Source organism: Misgurnus anguillicaudatus, chromosome 18 (assembly GCF_027580225.2).
Source record: "Misgurnus anguillicaudatus chromosome 18, ASM2758022v2, whole genome shotgun sequence".
In the NCBI taxonomy this organism is placed as follows: domain Eukaryota; kingdom Metazoa; phylum Chordata; class Actinopteri; order Cypriniformes; family Cobitidae; genus Misgurnus; species Misgurnus anguillicaudatus.
Genome location: NC_073354.2, coordinates 6881248 through 6907901, shown reverse-complemented (window position 1 = coordinate 6907901; position 26654 = coordinate 6881248). Strand labels below are relative to the sequence as shown.

The 26654-nt window shown below is 36.4% G+C and overlaps 1 protein-coding gene across 1 annotated transcript in view; it reads right to left on the bottom strand.

The window, feature by feature from the left end:
* Positions 1–26654, bottom strand: part of rngtt (RNA guanylyltransferase and 5'-phosphatase) — a 153744-nt gene that overhangs the window by 64054 nt on the left and 63036 nt on the right. Inside the window, exon 11 of the mRNA XM_055185675.2 lies at positions 9433–9597. Coding sequence (XP_055041650.1) covers positions 9433–9597 — 165 coding nt within the window. The remainder of the gene's footprint in view (positions 1–9432; positions 9598–26654) is intronic.

The following is a 26654-nucleotide window of genomic DNA, read 5'->3' as shown; positions in this document are numbered from 1 at the left end:
GCATTTCACCATAATTCATTGAGAAGCACAGCAAGCATCATCGGCCGATATATCGGTGCACTCCTAGATTTCCGTATTAGGAGCAATATTTAAAAACTCAAGCTGCAATAAGTCGTCTATTTACTTCCATTGTTGCTGATGCTTCTACCAAAACACACACAATAAGCTTCTTCGGCTTTTGCCTTGATACTGTGTATACACCAGTAACTTGCCGGTCGACACAATGTGTACTTGCACATTCATGTAGAAACAACAATGCAAAAGTATAACCAAAACTGACGAGTAGCCAACGCAAAAGTCAGCCTTTAGATATCATTCATTATCTAATATTTCAGATGAGCTCCATGTGTGAGAGCATCTAAATTGTACAGTGTATGTAAAAAAATACATTTTGATAAGTAATTTACTTTCTACTGAAGGGTCTCTGCTTGTTGACAAAACTGAACAAATTACGTGCTGAATAATCCTGTTTAAAATAATTGCTTGTGAATCGATCTGAATCAAAGACTTCACTGGAGTTGCTAAAATAATGACTCTTTTGAAACAGGTTTTTCCAACTCATCAATCATGGATCAAACATATACAGACAGTAAATTAAACTTTAAAGCCATTTTGAGTGTTGCCGTATATTTTTCCAAACATTTTACTTGCATTTCTCAAACAAAAACACATTTCAAAAAGAAATATGTGCAAGTACACTTAAATGTAATAAATGTCACTTTAATTTAGTTCTTTTGTTAGTTGTATTAGACTTCGCATGCTTGCAGAAAGAGAAATATTTATCGTCTCATATGCGGGATGACTTCACTTGCTAACACAAATGGGAATCATTGTTCGTTTCCATGGCAACCGGTTCCGCTCCCAACCTCCATGGAAATTGAAAATGTATGGAAAAGCATTCGTACGCATCGCTGTACCAAGCACCACATAAAAGCCATTTCTTAACTGAATTACCTTGCAGTTTGTTTTCGTGGCTGTTCGGCCTCACTATTTCATAAATTAAAAAGTCAACACCCACAAAATCCCAAATCATAAAGTGTTGCTGAAAAGCAGACACAGAAGCAGACTTTAAAATCTGAAAATAGTACACCTGACTCATTCCCAGTGCTATAATTTGGGAAACACATCATTGTATTTTTATACGATTTAGGATGGATAATATTGAAACTGGAGGTTTACATTTCGCAAAAAAGTTTAGAACATAAATCAACATTAAAAACATTGAAAATCACAATCAATTTGACACACATAAACAATGAATTTAAATATTTATGCATGCAAGCGTTCACAAAATCTAAAATGCATACCGAAAGTAAACAGTGAGATTGAGTTAGCGAGAGCTTTCTGACTGAATATTTTCTGGCGTGAAGAGTGACCGCCATAAATGACTTCTCTTCTAATAAATGTTTCAAGACCTTGAGACTGTTTGTGTTTGAATGGATCACTGCAGTAAATGCGGTGCACACGACTCTGAAACCAAACAAGACCAGAAGATGAAAGGCGTCCCTGTCTGACGTTGTGCTAAACTAAACAGAAAAACTTTAATGGCTTCCTTTATTAATTATAAACTAACCTCAACTCTATGAACTCCTACACATCTACAAGGATTTTATAAGAAGGCTGATTTCGGGGGTACAGTCGGGTCATAAGAGAGATTCTCACGGGCGCTCTAATGAAGCACGACCCTCTACTTCACATTAGCGGCATTATTTTCTCATTTAATCTCTTAGAAACACAAGCGAGTGTCTCTCAGATACTGTATTAAAATTCCAGTCAGTTAGGCAGTCTGCTGCAAACAGCGTCCTTCATACCGAACACAACAACCCTCAATGCTCTGAGAAGTATCAGATACCAGCGGTTACATTCGCAGGGGCTTTAGGTAAAAGAGGCTAAAATAAATACCACCAGGCCGTGTGCCATATCTAACCTTGTTAATGAGCACATTAACAATTAATGGGATCATTACCTTCTGTTAAACTCGTTTAAAGTCACATCTGTGAGATTAAATGTTCACGAGATGTACAAACATGTGGGAAGAGTATTAAATACTGAAGAACAAGTGCATTGTTGGATAATGTTGCATTAATGGCAACAATCCCATCGCACACTGTATTTATGCAAATATTGAGTGTAGCAATGGGCCGGTTAATGGTTTTAAGGTATACCAAGGTTTTAAAGAGTCAAGGTTTTCTAAAATTTTCTGTGATACTGTTTGCAAGTATGAGCTGTGTTTAAACAAAATTAATTAAATCATTAAGTCACGTAATTGATTTGATGTTTACATTTTACTCTTTCCCCGCTACTAATAAGTTATCTCATCAGATAAGAAAAAACGCTTTCTTACCCATGACAAGTTTTTACGACAATTCACATTTCCCCTATTATTCACTAGGTGGCACTTATACCCAACTAAATGAAACACTAAAGCATTCACTGACCCAAAAACAGTAAGAACTGTATATTTTGTATATGGTATGCAGCAAAGCATTTGTGAAGCCACAACACGCACAACCTTGAGGCGGATGGGCTACAACAGTGTTTCCCAACCCTGGTCCTCGGGCACCCCCTCCCAGAAAGTTTTAGATGTCTCCTTATTTAAAACACCTGATTCGACCCATCAGCCTCCTTCCAAAATGGTAAACATGTGTCTCTAACAAGCTGATGAGTTAAATCAGGTGTGTTAAATAAGGAGACATCTAAAACTTTCTGGGAGGGGATGCCCGAGGACCAGGGTTGGGAAACACTGGGCTACAACACCAGAAGACCCCACCGGGTACCACTCATCTCCACTACAAATAGGAAAAAGAGGCTAACCAAAATTGGACAGTTGAAGACTGGGAAAATGTTGCCTGGTCTGATGAGTCTCTCTTTCTGTTGAGACATTCAGATGGTAGAGTCCAAATTTGGCGTAAACAGAATGAGAACATGGATCCAGTGTTTCCTCTAGGATTTTTTTCAGCTGTGGCGGCAGGGGGCGCCCATGATGATTATAAATGTACATTATTTTTTTTAAAGTAGAATATAGGCTACAGTAAACTAATATGTATTTTTTATCATTTTCATGCTGTCATTTACTTTTCCTCATATTTATAGCATATTGCTTTTCTATGTTTGATCTAAAATGTATTTTCTTAAAAAACGTTACATAGCTACGTACGTAGTTCGGATATTTCATTGTAGTTTTAATGTAGTGTGCATTGCAAGTTCGTCCTCGTGTTTAGCGTTACAGAGCTGTTGCAAACTCACGCACAGTCCTGTTTGATAATCCGCACCGCTGTGATTGACCGAACATCCATCAGCAGCTATTTTATTTCACACCCGGTCCGGACCATTTGACAAAGACCCCGAGCCGGTCACACCGCAAATCGCGCAGTTGAATAGAAACCTTTAACGGTCTTCAGACAGATCTTAAACACAAAGCACGAGGCCATTTAAAAACGACCTGCATCTACAACACAAATGACACGCGAATAGTCTATTATTACACCCGTTAGATCAAATCCCGCGGGTACCCCGACCGTGCTGTTTCGTCTGAAAACAGATAAAACAGTCTCACCGTCTGCCTCAAGTTTCTATTACCAACGTTCTTCTCTTCCACGGGAATAATGTAAGTTTCCTTACAAACAGATTCGACTATTAATGTCTTGCAGTCGCATATAAGTAGTATTCAGTATTTAGCCTTTTGTTTTTGGACAAATATTATATCATTTAATGTCAAACTTTGTGAGTGTCGATCTAAAGCACAGAAGATTGATTGACAGCTGAGCGGTCAGCAGCGCGCTACTGCGCTTATAGCCTATATTCTGAATAACTAATGACCAGATAAGTTGATAATATGACTGAGTACAGTGATTCCAAATGAATGTCCAAAAAACTCGTAATATGTTAAATCGAAAGTTTAATAATGTCTTTTCTCGCAGCCCTGCGCTGCGTCCGCGTTGAACATCAAATGCGTGATGACCTTGCACCTTAAATTACCCTAAATTTATAGTCATAAAGATAAAAGTAAAACAATATTCGAAACTTCAAATTATGTATTTTTATTTGTGTAAACTCACAATAAGGAGAAAACTTTGTGCTTATTTAAAATCATTAAAAACATGACGTGCTTTCTGCTGCTTTGGTTTTAGAGCGCGTCACAAAAAAAGCAGAAATTCAAATACTTTTTTATTAGTTTTGTCAATTTAATTATTATTTAAGTGTAACATATTTCGTATAGGCTTATTTATTTTATTATTATTTCTCAAAACAGAGACGTAGCCTAATCATCCTCAGTTGATTTAAATCTATTTGTTCATTAAACTAAACCCATGGAGGAAATTATGATACTTTAGGAGATTTATTTATAAATGAGTTAACAACGCGAATCCAGAAAGGAATTTATTTCTAAGACAGACAGTCTGGCAGGGCGGACATTTCTGTAGTTTTTTTGCGAGCTGCCGCCGTGGGTTTTGTCTAGAAGGGATACAGCAAATGCCGAAAAGTTAATGATTAGATTTGGAGGTAGGCTTATTAGGATGAAAACAGCGGCTCTGGCTAAATGAGATACAAATACATCCTACAATCGTGTGAAATTTTGTGTTTAGAGTTGGGTTTGGTTGAAGGATTAGATTAAAACAGTGGTCATCCAGCGAGATTTCGTTTGCTGTATCCCTTCTATCCACAACCGCAGGCGTGGCGGGGATGTTTTAGGCATGGCGGGCCGCCACGGTTGAATGTATATAGCGGAAACACTGTGGATCCATCATGCCTTGTTACCACTGTGCAGGCTGCTGGTGTCATGGTGTGGGGGATGTTTTTTGGCACACTTTAGGCCCCTTAGTGCCAATTGGGCATCATTTAAATGCCACGGCCTACCTGAGCATTGTTTCTGACCATGTCCATTCCTTTATGACCACCATGTACTCATCCTCTGATGGCTACTTTCAGCAGGATAATAAGTCACAAAGCTTGAATCATTTCAAATTGGTTTCTTGAACATGACAATGAGTTCACTGTACTAAAATGTCCCCCACAGTCACCAGATCTCAACCCAATAGAGGATCTTTGGGATGTGGTGGAACGGGAGCTTCGTGCCCTGGATGTGCATCCCACAAATCTCCATCAACTGCAAGATGCTATCCTATCAATATGAGCCAACATTTCTAAAGAATGCTTTCAGCAGCTTGTTGAATCAATGCTATGTAGAATTAAGGCAGTTGTGAAGGTGAAAGGGGGTCAAACACAGTATTAGCATGGTGTTCCTAATAATCCTTTAGGTGACTGTATGTTACAAACTAATCTTGTGATCAATATAATAGCATACGTTTTTTGTAGGGTTACGAATCAAAACAAGTATAAAACGAATAAAACACAAGCACGATCGTCATTTTCTGTCAATCTAGATAATGCAACACCGATATTGATCCTCGATCTTTCGCTCTTCTTGTCCCAAACTTTCCTTGGGTCATTTGATTGGCATGTACACTTACGCAAGCTGTCTTTGCAAACAAAACCAGTGGAAGATGGAAAATAATCGTGGTCCATAAATAAGCGAATGCTCGAAGCATGCGAACAGTCCGACAGACGCTATACACTAATGTTACTTCCGCATTTTTCCACGACATTGTTGTCATGTGGTTTTTACGTCAGTAAAGGTGGTTACAAAGGGTAGCGTGAATGAGACGTCATTGACAGGCGAATGCACTGCCCCATGTCAGTGTTTAGAATGGCAATTTTCTCACAGATTACAATTAGTTAAAAACATAGAGATATTGTTAGTTATCAGCTGAACAAAATATTTAACACTTGCCTAGTGGTTTTACAAATGGTACCTTTAAGACATTCTCATGCTTAATTACATGTTGTGTTTAAAAATCAGACTATTAAAAGCTAAACTAATTAGTTTTCTTTTTACTTTCCTTCTCTTTTATTAATTGTTTGCTTTTACATGTTCCTAAATGCACTTAAATCATTTGTATATGCAAATAAATGCATTTAAACGTTTAATTTTACTTTGAAACTTTAAAAATATAGCCTACCCAAGTATCCTTTAAATGCCTCATTAAACTTAAACGTATACGCTTGTGCACTTTATAGATGCACTGAATGCATTTGTTATTTTAAGCATGCATTTGTGAGAAACTACTGGCTCTATAAAATCTCTGAACACCAAACACATACAGGCATTTATGAAGAAAAAGATAAAATGCACATTAAGCCTATAAAGTATGCATGAGATGATACGAAAGTCACTCCCTGTGCTCGGGACCCTGCTGAAGTGCTCTCGAAAGGGGTAATAACAGGAAGTGACATCATTGGCGAAGGTTCATACAGTATCAGATGAATGCGAATAAGTTTATGACTGAGTGAACTTTCCAGACAAAAGCTCTTTGATCCTGAGACGACTGTTGAAAATCTTTTCCACTCTTCTGTGTGTCCATTTCCTGTCTGCACATCACGCAACAATGCCACCCTCTCTGTTCTCGAGAGCATGTCATTATGACTTCATCATAAAAGACTGCGTCTTCACATCAGACCCTTGAACAAGACAAAGCTCAGATATACAGCACACAGGCCTGAAAGACCAAGACACGAAGATGACCAGAAGAAATCGACTTATTCATGATGAACAATGAACAGAGAATGAAACGAGACATGGTCTGAATCTGCTCTTGTGGGAAATTTCTCGGAAATCCCTAAGCACGTTCATTTTGCAGAAAATTATCCCACTTATCCCCGCAGACACGCAGCAGAAAAAGCACAGCTCACTGGCTAATGTTTTTCATATTCTGAAATTGGACTTTAAGGGCCTTTGTAAGAGAAATAATGAGTAACTGGCTTTTATGTTTTATCTGTTAAGTTTATATCAGTGCACAACTGCAATGCCTAATCTCACTGCTTGAGAAACAGCTCTCTGTACAGATCTCTCAATATGTCTATGTCTACTTGTTTCAAATGTCTGGTATAAATATGACTAGGTTTATCCTCAATATATACTTTTATAATTTTACATTGGATTGATTGTAGCAATGATCTTACAGCGTGTGTCAGAGTTGGAGTCAAGACCAGACCAGACCAAACCAAACCCACGAGTTCACACAGTCCAGAGAGGTCTTACATGGCCAGGGACCCCTTTCATAAAGTGTGCATGCACAAACATTTTATAGTAGATTGTGCGTACGCACGTCATATTTATGACATGAAAAAATGCTTGTGTACGCTTGTCAGAGGTTTTTGGAAATATAAGCCATTCTTGCTGCTTGAAAAAATGTAAACGTTGACAGGAGCTTTTTATATGTCAAATTAATGGCCGTCATTTTAAGGCGGAGATTTGAAACGGTTTAGATGCGCACAATTTCATTAGCGATTTATTTCACATCTGCAAGTGTGGCGTACACACGTTCTGTACGTACGTTTGTTCTATGAATCACATGCATTCGCACTTATCACGTATAAGAAATTATCTCAAGATCAAATTTAGGATGATTCTAGCAGTATTTTGTATTTTTGATGCTCATGGAAGCCTGGGCGATAGAGCTAAAATGTTTATCATCGATACAGTGTGTTATATCATTCAATAGTAGGGATGTAACGATTAAATCGTGTGTCCCATTAAAAATGTCTGTAATCGATTCTGAATCGCAAGGCTGCGATTCTTTGTTTCATGCGCAGCTTGTGCGTGTACTACAGCATTTGGTCAGTAGAAACTCCTTATCAATCTAAAATCATTATGAGTCAGAGTCGTTTATAACGTGCATTTAAAAAAGCAACACTCGTTAAACAAAACCTTTCAAAATATTCTTTATTATCATGAAAATACCTGAAACAATTTGAAGAACAGCGATATAAATATTCCTGTAGACATTTCCTGGAATAGCATTTGTAATGCTGCTACTTCTGTGGGACAAAGAGTTTCTCCATGAGAGCGCCCCCTGGTGTTCGAATGTGCCGGGATTTCACCGTAATTCATTCAAATTCAATCATTGAGAAAATGCGCATTTGCACGGTTAATCGTTACACCACTATTCAATAGCGATAATTATTGATACCTTTTATTGTGCTTTTTAAAAATTGAAAAGTAAAAAAAGTTTTAATTTAACCACTGTATGTTTTATTTACACACTTTATTAAGGCAAACAATAAACAATTTTAGTTTAGTAGTACAAAAAAAATGTGTACATCTATTATCTTAATCTCTTTATCTTATATAAAGATTAAATTGGTGTTAAATAAACTATATAAATACTCTCTCAGAAGCATTTCCGTCACCATAATATTTGATTCCTGTTGTTTGTTTCTTGTTGTTTGTTCTAAACTTTGTTTGCAATGGTGGATTGGATACTTTTTTCACCTACATTTTTAATGTACTGTAAATGGGGCCAAATCAGTACGACCTGGTAGAATAATAATTTGAATAAGAAATCATTTGTATTGCGTATGTGTCGAACACTGCCATCCACGCTGATGCGTGCACGGGCGAGACGGACGCGGGAAAAGAAGTATACCCGGCCCACAAGTATGCACAGATTACACACAACATTGTTATGATGCTGGTCAGACGCAAAAACCAAAGAACTGCCAAAGAAACGATGGCGTTTTATTGCCCAGCCCTAGCTCATCGCATACATTTCCTTTGCTTTAAAAATACAGAAGATAAAAATTGTCTGTCAGATAACCAAACAATCTGAGAATTTAACAGATAAGTTTTTAACTTTTACAGCAACTTTGTTTCTCTAATGTTCTTTCAGAAGTTATCTGAAGGCTGAAGGCCACAGCGCAGAGAACAAACACAAAAGCTCATTTATACTTTCAGTAAAGCAGAGTCTTTTCAAGCTGTACTTCTTCAGTAAATACATATCACAAATGCTTTCAAAGCAGTTTTTCGGAGAATTGTGTCCTACATTTTCCCAGTATGTTCAAAGGTGACTTAAAGGGATCGTTCACCCCAAAATAAAAATGCTGTCATCATGTATTCTTACCCCCTTAAGTTTCAAACATGTATACATTTCTTTGTTCTGCTGAACACGAAGATATTTCTAATCAAGCAATAATACTTCCATAGAAGTCATTGGTGCTCAAAAACACATTGTTTGGTTAGAAGCATTAAAACATAAACATAAAATATATTTTAACGAAACAAAGAAATGTATATTTTTGGGTGAACTATCCCTTAAAAATTTAATGCTCAAGATATTTAGCTAGGACATTGTGAATAACTTCACCCCAACAGGAATACAAGTAAGCAATAAGGTATGATTTTTCTAAGGGCTAACAGTTACACAAAGGGTGTTTCAACCTCTAATGTAAAAAAACCGACTAAAGACACTAGCACCGTATTCATGAAAACTGACACAAAACACATTTGGAAAAGGGCACAGAGGCTGAAGTAAGAAAGTCAGAAGCTTTTCTTTCATACTGTTACAAACAGCCGCTGGGGTTTATGACAAATACCTTGCGAGCAGCATGAATGTCAAAGAACGGCTTATTTCTGACGCTGAAAGGCTCCTTGGCTTTGTCGATCTGGCCCATTTTCATCTTCTCGAAGCGAGGACTGATGATCTCCTTCTCAATACACAGCAGACGTCTGTTAAAATCACACTGACCCACAGGCTGGCCCTGCAAAACATTAAACACATACAATAGATTTTTTTAACTAGACCAAACATAAATATCACAGAAATCTTAAACGAAATACACAAAATAATCCCAAAATTCAGTCCATGTCCTTAAATATTCTGTAAACCTCCATCCAACGTATGGGCAACATCGTGCATCCAATTTGTCTTCTATGCACTTAGAGGACTTTGCTTAAAATTTGTTGTGGCACCCAACAAACGGCTTTTCTTGAAGGGGTGGTTCAATGGTATTTCATGCATTCTGACTTATTAACAGAGTTATAGAGTTGTTTCCTCATGCTAAACGTATGCAAAGTGTCAAAAAAGGAGTTGTTACAGAGTATTTCTGTGCGGAATGCACTTCGCCAGGGTTCGAACAAGTTTCGGAAAGTTTTTCTCGATTACAGCCCCAGCTGAAGTTTCAGGGGGTCACTTATTTTTGTGGGCGACGCTAGAACTTACAAACGTCACATCACGTGACAGCTGTTGTTTTATATCAATACTCATTAAATGGCATGAAAGAAGAAGTGTGTTGGATGTAAGGAGACGAAAGCCAGCCTTATGAAAACAATAGATAGAGTTGAAGAGTTTCGTTGCAAAACAAGATAACTCCGTTTTTTTTAATTGTTCAGAAATCTCGTTTTTTTGTTGTTTCCAATTAATATCAATTCAACTGCAGTTCGTTTGTTTGGATTTAAACCTTCATAACTTAAAAAATACAGCTAAGTAGCACCATAAAACAAAATAATAACATGATAACATAATAATAAACATGTTTGACAAAAATGTTAAAAATGGAGTTCTCTCGTTTTGCAACGAAACTCTTCAGTTTATTATCTGGTGTAGCAGCGGAGTTTTGCATGTGTGTTTGATGCGCTGGATTTCATTGAAAAGTCTCAACCGGGTCATGAGTTGCATGCGGTAAGTAAGACTTCTGTCTTATGTTGGAAATTGGCGCGTACATATTAGGGATGCCACAATTCTCAATACAATATTGAACCGTTCGGTTCGACCCCCCCAGTCCAATACGCGCATGTGAATTGCGGTTTTTCAGTTTATCCATCCAAATCTGTCAGTTTTATATTCCCTGCACTTTTGTTAATGTGCGCGCCCGCGTGATCTGCACGCTTAAACGCCACAGCGAGTTGATATCCAGTCACTGTGCGCTAGCTGCGTTAACTCTGCTTGAACTCTGCTTGCAATACTGGTGTCAGATTTCATTCGCGTGTGCACACACCCAACAGAAATACGACAACAAAAAGCAGCAGAACACTGTCTTTTAAATCTGAGGTGTGGATTAATTATTTGCGCGTGTAGATTACATACAACATCAATGTAAAGATGCAAATTCGCGTGGGGCAATGCGCATGACGCAAATTGGGCTTGTTATTGATATATAACGCGCGTTATTTGCCTCAAATGCGTCTTCCGTCCTCAAAAAGTTCAACTCAAGAAGAGAATGCGCCTGATGCTTAAATAAATCAAACCAGTAATCTTGATTGAGGAACACATTTTTGGTTTCTACACAGACAGCATGATGTTGGATTTAACAGTAGTGCTGTACGGTATAGCCTTCATTTACAATGTAAAGTTTAATGTACTAAGTACAGGTATATAAAATGGCCAATTTATGTAATGTAATGAATTCACATGTTCCGCAGTTTGAATATGATATCATTTGTATATGTCTTTATTTAATTATATCTTATATTATTGTATCAATACACTAGAAATATGTAAGATAATTTTTTGCATTTACATAAAATAAAGAGAACTGCAATTAAAACTCTAAAAGTCTTAAAATTCTTCTTAACACCTCACTGTTCCTGTTACCTAAGCATAGAATAATTAAAAACACTTTAATAGGCCAATGTATCAGAACCGAAACCAAACCGAAAACCGTGAACAAGAACCGAAATATGTATTGAACCGTGAACTAAGTGTATTGTTGCATCACTAGTGCATATTACATGAATGACACAAACATGTAGTGAATCATAAGTTAAATAGTGTTGTATAGTGTTGCATGACTCGTACTCGCTCCTCCCGCGGTAGTAACTCCTCCTTCTTCATTTTTCGTACGTTATCGGAAAGAATCTGTAGAGCTAATCTTTCTTTTATAAATCTGATTAAACTAAAGACTCTTCGGAGATATAAAGGATGTCATACTACTCTATAGGTACTCCAGATTAACATCAGAAATGCAGAAACAGCGCATGTTAAGTGAGCTTTAAATATAAGAACAAAATAAGTTTAAACCCTTGTCTTTCAAAAAATAATTCACAAACATTGCTAACGTAACCTGTACTATACCTACTCCTCACTTTATACATTAAAAAAGTGTCACATTAAAACAGTAAACAACACTACATCTAAAAGACGATTTTAATAATGGGATCTGTCAACACAGCAAATACTGCACCGGTGTCCTCAATATTTAATTTTACACTAAACTATATACAGTAGTAAACGGTCGAAACTGAATTACACAGGTGTGCACAGATGTGTACAAACAGCATTTCTTAATGGCCTGAGGCCAGGATTTGAAGCGAATGTAATCAATGAATATATAGTACGAGCATTCAGTCAATATGTTTTTTTTCATTTTTGCAGCAGTTTCGTTAAGCGGCTTTTGCATCTGAGCTCTTCATATGTACTCTTGTGTTTTACAACCAGCTTGCCAATTACTTTTGTATTCTTCCCTAGGTCAGGCATTTAGCTTTTTTATCTTAATTTACTATCTATAGTCATACGACTCAACTACTGTCAAGGGTGCCAATAGAGACCAGGTTAAGTCTATCATGCTTTAACCAAAACCATATTTTATCCTCTCTCTGACATTTTCAATTAAACAGACGGTTCTTGTATTGCCAGTTTGGGACTTCTTTATGCTAATGAACATATGTTGATGAAGATTTCAAAATGAGGCATTTATGCAGCACTGTGTCCAAACCAGGCAGGACAAGATAAAGTGACAAGATCCATTTTGTGTAACCCCGCCCACAGTGAAATCCTATTGGTTTAAAAATAACTGTATATTATACATCAAATATTTTCTCGATATGATGTTACTTCACGCAACATTTCCCCTTTCAGTGTAAAATGATAAATTACTTGTCACTGAAAATGTGTGTGGTGTCTGGTTAGGAACGACATGAAGGCAAATGCACAACAGAACGTCAGACAGCGCTGCCAATCATTTGATATCAAAGTGGATATAATTTGTGCCTTCAGAAAACCCAAATTTCAAATTCACATCAATAAAATTCATCATGTGCATTTCTGGCCATCCAGAGCTCCATCAGTTCTTTCTGGTGTGTAAATAAATAAATAGTCTGGGCGAACTAGGAAGGAGTCTTTGAGTACCAAAACATTTATTTCAAAAGAGCAAGGAAAATTTGATTTGTCTTCACTTCAAGCTCAAATGGTAGTAAGTGTTCGAGGAACAGACGTGATGATGGTGTGCATACATGCATTAGAGCGGTCTGGAAATAATCCACCTCACGTTCTCTCCATCACGACCGCAGCGGCCGTCTCCATGGCAACATCTCCATATAACCCGCTCTAGTCTCGGATGCATCGTATAGCTCCGATGGGACCGCCGCGCGACGTCAGAACCAAATCAAAGCTTGACCTCGCCCCCTTACCGTCTATATACGTCTGTGACTCTGATAACAAAACAAATTTGAAGCGATCTAGGAAAGACATCTTCAATAAAATCCTACAAGTGAAACCCAATTTACTGCAGCTCTCTGTGGACGGATGAATGTAAGATGGGCCTAAATCTCTCATAGCTGCTCTGAGCTGCGGACTGTATATTACAAACTGACCAAACTCCTGTAAGGTCACTTTTGTAATGGACGCTCAACCAAATTTTAAGTAAAGGATAATGTATAGTCAACCTGTTATTATCTTCGAAATAATCCTGCTCAGAAGCTCTGGTGTCACCCTGAAGGGATTTATTTTCCGATATTGACCAATGACGGTACATTATCCTGCTTATTACAGGGCTAATTAAGATACAAGCAAGCAATACCCCCATAAAATGGATTTAATTATTTTATTACAGTAGTGGCCAAAATTATTAAAACACCTGACAGATCTAAAAAATATTATTTTATTTTATTTATTATATTTAAAAACGCCTCCAAAACATAATTTCATTTCATAATGATGGTTGCTCCGAACACAACAAATATCAGATGAAGTGAGCATAATTGGGACATTTTGAAACTTTAAAGATGTATAATATGTCTTGGTGTGTATGTAAAGTTTTAGCTTTTAGCTAATTAATTATAGCATATTAAAATTGCCACTTTGTGTAGGTGTCTGTGAGCAAAAATGTGCCACTTTTGGGTGTGTCCTTTAAAATGCAAATGAGCTGATGAAATGCAAACACTGATCGCCATAATTGCAGTTTGTTGAAATTGAAACTCAATTTTGCTGTTAATTACTCTCTCTCTCTCTCTCTCTCTCTCTCTCTCTCTCTCTCTCTCTCTCTCTCTCTCTCTCTCTCTCTCTCTCTCTCTCTCTCTATCTATCTCTGCACTAAGTGCCATGATTGGATGGTGCAGATTAAGAGGTGGTATTATTATAATAAGATCCCCTTTCTATGTCACATAGGGAGTGAAATCTGAATGACCTATTTTTTTACATGCTTGCAGATAATGGTTTATTAAAACTAAGTTACTGGGTTGCTATTTTCATGTTTTCTAAGTCAAGGCTTTGAACCGGTTCACAGAATGAAAACGAAAACCAGGGGTGCTTCTCAATTCTTATTTGTGCATCCTCGTTTCCTTTCCTTACCCTCCAAGGTTGGCAAAAGAGGAAAGACGCGAGGAGGGAGGAGACGAAGTATTAAGTGAAATGATATCCTCTTCCTTACTCTCTTTATAACGTTTATTATCAGTTATCAAATAATCAAGTGCTTTAAAAAACCCAAATATTTAATAAAATAAAGTTAAAGGAACAGTATGTAAGAAATTTATATCAATTAATCATAAAATGGCCCTGACATGTCACTAGACATTAAGAAATTATTTTCATTTCAAATACTTATATCACTGATAACAGTGGTCTGGCCAGGATATTGTCATTTAAAAAGTGCAGTTGCAGCCCTCAACTGATGTTTATGTTGTCATTTTGTGTATTGGCCACAAGTTGTGTGATTGCAGTACCAGTTTTAGCCACAAGTTTTGTTATTGCAATACCAGTTTTGGCCGCAATCCTACATACTGTTCCTTTAAATATATACTTGAGTTATAGTTCATATCCTTACTACATAAAAAAATACATTCTTAAAAGTGCTGTAAAATTAATGTATGTGTCTATACCATTGATCATTTATATAGATTGGTGACTTATACACATAAATATTAAATATACTGTCTGAAACGAGTCTACATTTACATTAATTTAAATTAAATTATTTAATGATTAATAGCGAGATTAATGTGTATTTAATGAAGTGACGATGTGAAGGGAAAGGAGATTTATACGTACATCAGGTTTAGTTGATAAAACACTTCCACATAGGATACACTTGTGTATCATGACTCCTCAGAAAGCCTCCTAACTCCTCGTTCCTCACCTCCTCGCAGTGCAATTAAAGAATTGAGATGTCCTACATGATGATTGCGGAGCTCGATCAGTTTCCGGGTCGTAGGATGTAGGAGCGAGGAGACGAGGAAATATATTGAGAAGCACCCCAGAAACTTTTGATGTTTTGCAAGGAACAGAAACGAAACCAGAAACTTTCAAAAAATATATGTTCCGGTATAGAATCGTTTATTTAAAATAATGGTAACCGGTTAATACTGTTATTTTTTCGTTCTTTGACAAGATTTCTGTGCAATATGACTCGGGGAAGTTCACTTCTGGTCATCATTGACTCATCTGAGAAATGAGAAGCTTGCCACCAGTGAGTAGCCTACTCAAGCCCAAGTCTCTCATGCTCAAACATAAGAGATAAATATCTAACAAGTATCTCAAGTTGTTTGCTTTTTTAATACTAATAAGTTGTGTAACAGATCGCAGTTGATCGGCCCACGCTTCAGCTCGCATGCGATTTGCGGATTAATACGCAAATTTAAATAGGGTGAAAGTTGATCATTTGCACATCTTTCAAAGGATTGCAAATGTTAACACTTAAGTGATTTTAAACAATTTAATCGCAAAAAGGAGCTAAAGTGAGCAATTTTCTGTATGCACAGACGCACAGGGGGTTGAATGTGTCGGGTGATTATCCCTAAGCCCTTCAAAGATCAGAACTCTTGATGTGAGAAAGAGAGTTGCGCTACTGTGTCTCATACTGTAGTTCATTAAAATACATTTGGCGAATAAAGCACTGAAAAACAACGTAATTTTCACTTTATGTGGAATTCATGTTTATGCTGCATCTTCTTCCCGAAGCACCGTTTGGAATTCATCCTCCATCTGTGTGTGTGCGCGTGTTTAAGTGCACACAAAAGTGCATACACGGAGTGACGCATTTCAAAAAGCAAGCGAACAATCTTTCTGTTCTTGACAGGACACATTCAAACAAAATGATCTCGAAATACCACAGTATTCTTTTTCTAATAAAAACATTTGCCTTAAGTGTATGTATAGATTAGTGGCAGAAACCAGGTCCGTGCTTATCTTAAAGAGACAGTAACCTCAATTAACATACAGTATGTATACTAATAATTTAAGTTTAATGTCCTAATGATCAGCATACTTATTATACTTATCCACAGCTGATATGGAATGTTATTAACCGGTTCGGGAACTTTATTTTTTGTTCTAACCGGTTCAGGAACGTCAATTTTAGGGTTGAACCGGAAACGTTAAAATACTGTTTCTGTTCGGAATGAACCAACTGGGAAAAAAATCGGTTCAAAGCCCAGTTCTAAGTTGATAGAAGCACCGGGGACCCAATTATAGCACTTAAACATGGAGAAAGTCATGATATGTCCCCTTTAATTTTAATATTTAGTATGTCCACCTTGTGCAGCAATTAGCAGCACATCTCTCTGGCATAGTGTTAATATATTTCCTCATAAATTAATCGGTAATGTTATCCCATGCCTTCTGCAACTCATGCCAAATGCTTTCCCACTCTAAGCCAGATGTCAAATTTCCCAACTTTCACTGACTAAAGAGCTACATTTCCATGACCTGTAATGAATGGAAAAACATCTTAAAACGTATCGTTTCCAGGTATTTGACTTAAGTGACTGCCAGTTGACAAGTGGGAAGGGACTAAAATGAGTGTCGTGGGGATGACATATTTTTGTAGGCAAAGCCCAAAAGGATGTTAGCATTTTAGCACTTCTGGTTCCATTGTCTCCAAGTCAATGTTTTCTTTTTATGGGTTTTTGCTTAAACTCAAGATATCGAGTTAACATAAGCCCGAGCAGTGTTTCCCCTACTATTTTATGAGGGGGGGCACCCGCCCTCCTAGCGGCTCGCCGCTTCCCCTTGAATGTCAAGGAAATTTTATTTGATTTTCTTTATAGCACCAGATAACAATTTGTTATTTTATTAAACAAACTAACAAGCCCTTAAGTAATATGTTATTTATCTTATTTTTAAAAGCTCACAGGGAATTGAAGATGGCAACACTCGCTCTAATGCAAGTAGCAGCCGGAGTGAGCAATGAATGAGCAATATATTTGTATTAGGGATGCCACAATTCTCAATACAATATTGAACCGTTTGGTTCGACCCCCACGGCCCAATACGCGCATGTGAATTGCGGTTTTTCGGTTTATCCATCCAAATCTGTCAGTTTTATATTCCCTGCACTTTTGTTAATGTGCGTGCCCGCGTGATCTGCACGCTTAAACGCCACAGCGAGTTGATATCCAGTCACTGTACGCTAGCTGCTTTAACTCTGCTTGCAATGCTGGTGTCAGATTTCATTCGCGTGCACACACACCCAACAGAAGTACGACAACAAAAAGAAGCAGCACAACTTTAAAATCTGAGGTGTTAATTATTTGCGCGAGTAGATTATATACAACATCAATGTAAAGATGCAAATTCGCGTGGGGCAATGCGAATGACGCAAATTGGGTTTGTTATTGACGCAAAGCGCGTTATTTGCCTCAAACACGTCTTCCGCGCAAGTTGAAAAAATTAAACTCAAGAAGAGAATGCGCCTGATGCTAAAATAAATCCCACCAGTAATCTTGATTGAGGAACGAATTTTTGGTTTCTACACAGACAGCATGATGTTGGACTTAACAGTAGTGCAGTAAGGTATAGCCTTCATTTACAATGTAAAGTTTAATTTACTAAGTACAGGTATATAAAATGGCCAATTTATGTAATGTAATGAATTCACATGTTCCCCAGTTTGAATAGGATATCATTTTTATATGTCTTTATTTAATTATATCTTATATTATTGTATCAATACACTAGAAATGTGTAAGATGATTTTTGCATTTACATAAAATAAAGAGAACTGCAATTAAAACCAGTATTTTTGCTTCTTAACATCTCACTGTTCCTGTTACCCAAGCATAGAATAATAAAAAAACACTTTAATAGGTCAAGTCATCAGAACCGAAACCAAACTGAAAACCGTGGACAAGAACCGAAAATTGTATTGAACCGTGAACTAAGTGTATTGTTGCATCCCTAATTTGTATATATAATACCGTACATTTACTGCTGCCATTAAAAGAAAAAAAATGAACACCATAACTGCTTTAAGTGTTTGTGTCTGTGTCAATTTTCCCCAACCAATACCCCCCCCCAAAAGCTGTAAACATAGGGGAAACACTGCTTTCATGTTTTATTCTATGACATAAAACACCAGTTATACCACACTTGTGACTTTAAAAGGGCAATTACTAATACGTAAAGACTAAAGACTTTGTTGGAGACTTTAAATGTCTTCATGGGCACAATTCCCAACAAACATCCACAGAGTATTTAATGCAGTTTGAAAGAGCTGTCAGAAGCCGGAAGCTTGGTTGTGATGATGTTTATATCGAGAGACAGCTGGTGTAGTTCGCTTGTAGCACAAGGTTAGCTTTACATTTCTAGCAAACGCATTTACTCATAAACTTTGGTTAAACAGAGTTTATTTTTTCCAATAATCAAAAAGTCTGTGGGGAAAATTAATGGGGTTTTTGGCGAGGGAACAAGCACTCTTAATATTAAGGTCAGAATCAGATCCAAAAAGTGTCCCCTTATAAAAGGTCAAACTTTATCATATTGACATTAACCATACAAAATAAAAGACAACAATGCCGCAGACTGCTCTTAAGGACTGAATAACTGAATTAACCAACTTGAACACAGTAATAAATAAAACCATTCACTTTTCTTTGTAAATAAACATTTTGAACACTAATGAGTACAGTCAATTAGATAAGAAAAGAAGTACTGGGTTTGTTTTGCATTAGCTAATAATTATCATTTTCTCTCCAAAACTGCTTATACGCCGAAATGATTTCATTGTTAATTAAATATCTTGACTTTACAGATTCATCAGTCTTTTCTCCTTTGGTAAAAATGTGCAGGATGTTTCTACAGCTGATGGTACAAGATTGTTTTCAGTTCCCGTCATAAGCAGTCTGGCGTACTTATATTTATGATGAACATAACGGTCATCTATTGACTACACAGAAAAAAGTTCCTTTCTATATCTCCCGAAATTTTTCATTAATTTTTTCAACACGTTCAAGATTAAATAAGCCATAATGAAAGAATATAATGAACCTGACAAGAACACCCTGCTTTCATGGACAACTTTTTTTTGTCTTTTTCTGGCTGACTGGCCACGAGCGAGCTAACACGCTTTTTTAATAGGGAAGGGCGATGCTGCTAAAACCAATTGTACTTTCACTGGAACCCTGACCAGGGCCAGATGCGGAGGTCACTAGATGTTTAGGGCGCAGGGCAATGCTATGCATTGCGAATAGAAGTGGGCCGATTCAAATGTGCAGAGGTCCTTGCATTTCACACATGTGCTTTGATTGATTTGAAGAACCTTTAAAGCACCTTTATTTTTAAGAGTGAGTGTCCCGCAAAATTCCAGGATGGCCTACAAAAATACGTCATCCCACTATAACGTCACTCTATAACAATACACAAAGTGTGTGAAACAACACACTGAAAAAATATGGTATAGAAAAGTTTTTTGATCAATGGAAACTTAAAATCCATGATATTCCATAACTTGGATGAAAAAATCCATGACTTTCAATGTCTGGACTAGACCTTTTAAAATTCATTGATGTTCCAGAAAGTCCATGACCTGTGGGAACCTTGCTTTCCTTTGAAAGTACAAGTGAAGTTATTTTCCAACTCGCCCAAATTTGCTCGATGGGGTTAAGGTCCAGACTTTAAAAGGGCCAGTAAGGAAATGACCTAAATCTCCTTATAATGAACACCACTGTATCTACAAAGTCATCATTATGATCTATAAACCATAAAATAGAGCTATTGTGAGATTTAAGTGATTTTATTTAGTAACAGTGTTAACAAATAAACCTGTCATGTGACATCAAAGGAAAATCTCAATCTTTTCACGCTCTTCACATACCCCCTGGGGTACGCATACACACTGTTGGAAATCACTGCCAACTGCCATCACACAATTAATAATAAAAGAAATGCTAAAGACTTTTGTATCCTGTATGATTTTGGTATATTCTATTCCAGCCACAGCAAAACACTAGCAAGTGTCCCAGGCACTATATATGTAATTTGCTTTATATGTAATGGAACAAAATATCCCAAGCAGCGCCCATTTCAAATATGGAGGTGCGCTGTCATAAAAATGTCTGGGGCAATGCCCTTTAAAAGGTCCTAAAATGTGCCATTTATGTGCAGATATATTTATATATACACACTATGTCAAGGCCGTAGCCAGGGTTTGAAAATTATTGCGGTTCAAGATGGGGTGTTAAAAGTCATAATACATTTGAAATGAAAAACATAAATTTATTTTGGAATATTGTGGTATTTTTACCAATGGAATAATCTGTGAGCTTAACTCTTTCCACGCCAGCTTTTTTTATTAAATGTTGCCAGCGAGCGCCAGCATTTTTTATGATTTTCACCTTTCATATAAACTTACAATATATCAAATGAAAGAACAAACCCTAAGCTTTCAAAAAAAAGTTTTATCCTATCTTCATTAGTTCTCTTTTTATCACCTCTTAAATATTGGTAGGTTTCTTCAAAAATACAAATTTTTTCTATAAAAAGCTGAGATAATTGCATTTTTGTGAAGGACTTTCATTAGAAATCAGATTCATAGCGATGATCAAAACATACACAGATTAACTACTGTTTTGGAATCCATGGATACATTAGTGTTTTATAAGTTGTGTAAGAGTTCCTAGTGGATAATAGCGGAAATATGGATTGCCGTAAAAACTTGTCATTGGCAGAAAGCGTTTTCTCTTAATTGACTAGATAACTCCTCAATGGCGGTGAAAGAGTTAACTTAAAACTGCAATTAACTTAAAATTATCAGTTCAAAATGCTGTAAGGAATATCCATAAGCCCATGCGCCTGGAAATTTCAAAAGATGTTATTTTGGTCAAAGAATAACAACTGATGGGACACATAAACAGTTGTTAATAAAAGAGTTTTCCAGTCTTTGTAGCATTATTGATGTTTTTTGAAGTAAATTATATTTTTTGTGAAGTCATTGTTCAGGTGATCAGTGTTTTCTTTAGAATGCATGCAGCACATTCAACTCATTGTATTTCTCTCCACTATAATAAAGATAAATGTGAACAGTGCAGCTTGTTGTGTGCTTCTGTGAGAAATTAAGTTCATTCATTGATTGAGAGTCAGTCCTGAATACCTTTCATTACACTTTGTTATATAAAGTTAAATGACAATTTTTATAAACACCAAGTGAACTTATTTGTTTAAGCACACTGCAAAAACTCCAAGTTTAATGAACTTAACTATTTAAGTTCAGTCTGTGTGGCCACAAAGTTAAATGAACTTAAATATTAAATTTTTGGGACACCCATTACATAATTGAATTGAAGGAACGAGTTTACTCAATGAAATGAGTTCAGTTAACTTGTTAGGGTTTTTTAGTGCAAATCTGAAAGCATAAATCTACTCTTAAAATTAAAATGCATTAAATATTTGAAGAGTTTGGTTCCAAAACGCGATAAACGCCATTTTTGAAAAAAAAAAAAAGATTTACTGCCAAAATCAGTACTATATCAGGTCAGTATTTAAAAGTAAATAATTAATTTTACGCAAAATCCAATATCCGCCGTGTTATTCTGTCATATTTTCTCTCTTTTTTCTGAAAATGCGATAAACGCCACTCCTCCTTTTTTACAGAACGCAATAAATCCATTCCAGAAATTACAGCCCACCAGTCACGCAATGTAAACAAACATGGCGGCGCGCTGAGTACACGGAGTCCTAGTTTTCCTCATCTACTTTGTACTTCCTGATCAACAAACAAAACAAAATAATACTTTAATGGCATTGATAAACCTGTGGTTGTTTTCTGTGACGGGAAAGATTTTCTTCAACATCTAATAATTTACGCGAAGCACTCGGGAGACTGGTGCTTATCTCCCGACAGCATCAAGTTTCTCATGCTAACACATTGGTCCCTGGGGATCTTATGAATAACTTTACATTATTTTACAGTGATCTTAATATGACAAAGTAAGTGTTTTTATTAATGACATTAATGTTGATTTTTTTAGTCAGTGTGTACAACTGTTCAACTAAATGAATATAAAATGGCAAAGATGAATGCACATTTGTACATTGAATTAATAGATTTCTAGCATTTTGTGGAAAAAATAATTCGTTTTTATAATAAATCTTTGAAAATCAAGTTATGGATTTGAATTTTTTATGTTTTTATAACCTAAAGATGCTATGTGAAACTTTGTAACAGAAAATAGTGGTTTTCATCTTGTCACTTTCTTGGTATAGAAAACACGTTTTTACCGAAATTGGTCAAAATGGATTTATTGCGTTTTGGAACCAAACTCTTCATTTATTCACCCCCATGTAATCCAAGATGTTTATGTCTTTCTTTCTTCAGCAGAACAAGACTGGAGTTATATTAAAGGAAAACATCACAGTTTTTCAATATTTTACTATGTTTTTACCTCAACTGAGATGAATTAATACATACCTATCTTTATTTAATTTGTGCACTTTTAATCTTTGTACAACACTTCGTGAATGTGTTAGCATTTAGCCTAGCCCCATTCATTCCTTAGGATCCAAACAGGGATGAATTTAGAAGCCACCAAACACTTCCATGATTTCCCTATTTAAAGACTGTTACATGAGTAGTTACACAAGTAAGTATGGTGGCACAAAATAAAACTTTTGTTTGGAGCCATAGGAATGAATGGGGCTAGGCTAAATGCTAACACATTCAAGAAGCGCTGTACAAAGATTAAGTGCATACATTAAAAAAAAGATAGGTATGTATTAATTCATCTAAGCCGAGGCAAGAGCATAGCAAAATATCGAAAAATGGTGGTGTTTTCCTTTAAATAATATCCTGGCTCATCCCTGCTTTCTTAATTGCATTGACCAGATGTCTCAGGACAATCATCATTTGCGTCGTGACCAAACACACAGTCACGAGACATGCAAGAATTAATGCGATTTTATGTTTTCTTTTTACTCTGATTGTGTTCGGCTAAAGAAAGACAAACAAATACATGTTAGATGACGTGAGGGTATATATTTTAAAATATATTTTCATTTTGTGGTGGTGTTATCCTTTAATAAATAAGCAACAGAAAGAGAGATGCTTGCTTTAGTAAACCCTTGATTTATTAAATCATTACTAATTAATCCATGTAATCAAAATGTGTAATGTGAAAGCATAAACGAAATGTTCAGTGGTGAAAGCTACTGGGAAGAATGTCAAAGAAGAGACGGGTAAGAGAGAGAGATTACATTTAGCAGCAGGAATTTTCCTAAAGCAACCACTATACGTTCTACATCTTATTTGCAATTTTCCAATTTCCAATATCGCAGAACAGCCGAACCAGCGGTCTGAGTCTCTGCAGGAAACTTTTTAAGTGCAAATTGCCACGGAGGAATCAAACGCTCATCTATATTTAAAAAACTCTCCAGCCTTACAATTTCATATCAAACAGCAATAATGAAAGCTCATCTAAATACAGGAATGGACAGAATAATTGAGTGATAAAAGAATTAAACTTCAGCTGCACAGGTGAATCTTGTTAGATAAGCAGAAAGTGTCCGGCTTAAAACATTACATGGTAACACCCTGATCACCAAAACTAGTAGTTTTGAGGGCTTACTATTAAAAAAGCAGTTGGACTGCTCGTGGAAAACGGACACTAAAGAGTAAAATAATTACAAGCACAATTCATGAAAATGACTGTGCTCACCACCAGTCCAGGCTTCAAGTTCAAACAGGGACACATAGAGACTCTTTTCAAGAGATGTGTTATATGTAACTAAATAAAGCCTCAAAAATCATTACAGAATTGATTCAACATCTCTGTGCCCATCATAAGTCTTGAGCATAACAAAGCCAGAATTTATATGCGAGAGGGCTTCTATTCAGAAACTACATATTAAAGTCAACAAAAAAAGATGCATAACTATAGGGTGCACAAAATCTGAAGCCTTAAATTTTACAAAGGCTCAGTGGAATTACCTCTGCCTACATTTCTGCATAACCTGAAAATACATTTCTCCTGGTACATATCATTTCATCTTTCTGTTGGATTGTCTACTAGAGGCACTGGAGGTGCTTGTTTTTCTCTGTTTTGATGCAGGTTCATTTAAGGTTACATAGCAGACAATACCGAACATTTTTGGAGTCAGAGGCGTCATGCCCATTCAAACTGAGGGGGCACGTTCCCCCTCATTTTTTTTTTGAGCCAAATGGATTTTGCATGCAACCTCAAAATCAAAGAAGCGTGTATTAATACGTTACTTTCTTTTAATCTGTTTATTATGCATAATATTATCCATTCTGTGCTGCATCCTTGTCACTTTTTAGAGATTTTTGCCGTTTTGATCACGTTACATTACAATTCTGGCGGCAGGCGCTGCAGTCAGCGCAGCCGCAGACGTCAGCGTCTGAGATCGCTCATGAGCTTGCTGTTGCTGCTGCATTTGGCTATCTGAGGAATTAAAACGTGTAAGAAATGATCACAACATTTCCAAAATGTATGGTTTAAAATGTGAATGTCTCGATGTTAGAGATTTCTAGATTCACGGGGCGCGGAATCACACATGCTTATATGAGGGAAAATTTAATGCAAAAATACGTTCCTCTAAAAAATTTATCTAAACATAATTTTTAAATTATTATTGAACATTAAAGGTGCAGTGTTTAATTTTTAGAAGGATCTCTTGACAGAAATGCAAAATAATATACAAAACTATATTATCAGGGGTGTATAAAGACCTTTTTATAATGAATCATTATGCTTTTATTACCTTAGAATGAGACGGTTTTATCTAAATACACAGAGGGTCCCCCTACATGGAAGATGCCATTCTGTGTCCCCATGTTTCCACAGAAGCCCTTCACGGACAAACTTTTTTTACTAAGTTGTCTCCGACGATGACATGTTTTATTTCTAACATTTTACACGGACTCGGGGCGGGCTCGGGCTTCCGCTCCGGCTTTGTGAGGTAAATGAGCAGTCAAGTTCAGTAGCGCAGGACCGCGCTGAAGCCATTTTATTTAATAATTTTCCTCATCAAAAACATGTAGCCTAATCTTGGTGAGTAAAGGTTTTTCAATGTATAACTAAATATTAATTGAGTCTTAAATACATAATTTAGACAAAGGATATAGACTAACGTTAGCAGTAATGGAGAGAAGTGCCGACGCAAATCCCACGGAGCCTTTCTCTTAATTTCGTTATTGCCAAATACCCATCTTAATTCAGAATGTATTATCTTAATTTAATTCGTTAAGAAATAATATTTTTTATTGGCCTATTTATATATTGCATAGGCCTATTTAGAATGAGATGTTACAATGTTACAGATGACTTATTTTATTTCTTTGTTTCAACTTCCAAGTTTGCGTGTAGATTATTAGTAATGAATAAATAATGTTAAAACCTGTGTAAATTACTCATTCTTGACAAAAGCTGTGTGTGTGCGCACATTTAAATAATGTCGGGCTGTTAACGGGTTCGGGCTTTTTAAAAAGCTGTCAATCTAAATGTACGTTCGGGTTCGGGCTGCATTCTGTCGGGCTCCGGTCATTTCGGGCCTAACTTTTATGGCCCGATTACAGCTCTATAGCTTTTGTCATTTTCGTTATTTATATACTTTATGGATTTAAAATTACATTAATTTCATAGGATAATGCAGTTGTTGTGCAAAACATGCCGTTTCAGATGTACATATAATTCCAATATGTAATTATTCCGATTAAATAGTATTTGATATAAAAGTTAGTCAACACTTTTATTTTGGAGGTTTTTGCATGAAGGCGCTCAGATATGTAAGTGCCATAGAAAAGACTGAACGCTCTATAATATTTCTTTTGATGTCTGTGCATGTCCAAATTTCTGTGAGCTGTGCACACTGTGCCCCCTTAACAAAAATTGGTGCATGACGCCCCTGATTGGAGTATAGGCCTTATTCAGTCCACCGCCATGTTGATTCCAATCCGAAGCTGTGAGGGATGGACGTCCAGAGCGTGCACTTTAAACGTATTGTTTTGTATCAGGCTGATAGTTATTCAGCAGTCAAAACACAAAATACATAATTTTACAAATTTCCACAGGACAAAGAACCTGATAAATCATGGATTGTTAAAATAAGAAGGGACATATGACCTCATTTTGAGATCAAAGAGCAGCACAATGTGTACATAACATATGTTTTGTTATTAGCCAGTTAGCTAATCATTCATTTCTATTGTTGTAAACATGTTTACTTTTCTTTAAAGCTAATATAGTCCTATAACTAAGTACATACACTCACCTAAAAGTTTATTAAGAACACCTGTTAAATTTCTCATTAATGCAATTATCAATCAACCAATCACATGGCAGTTGCTTCAATGCATTTAGGGGTGTGGTCCTGATCAAG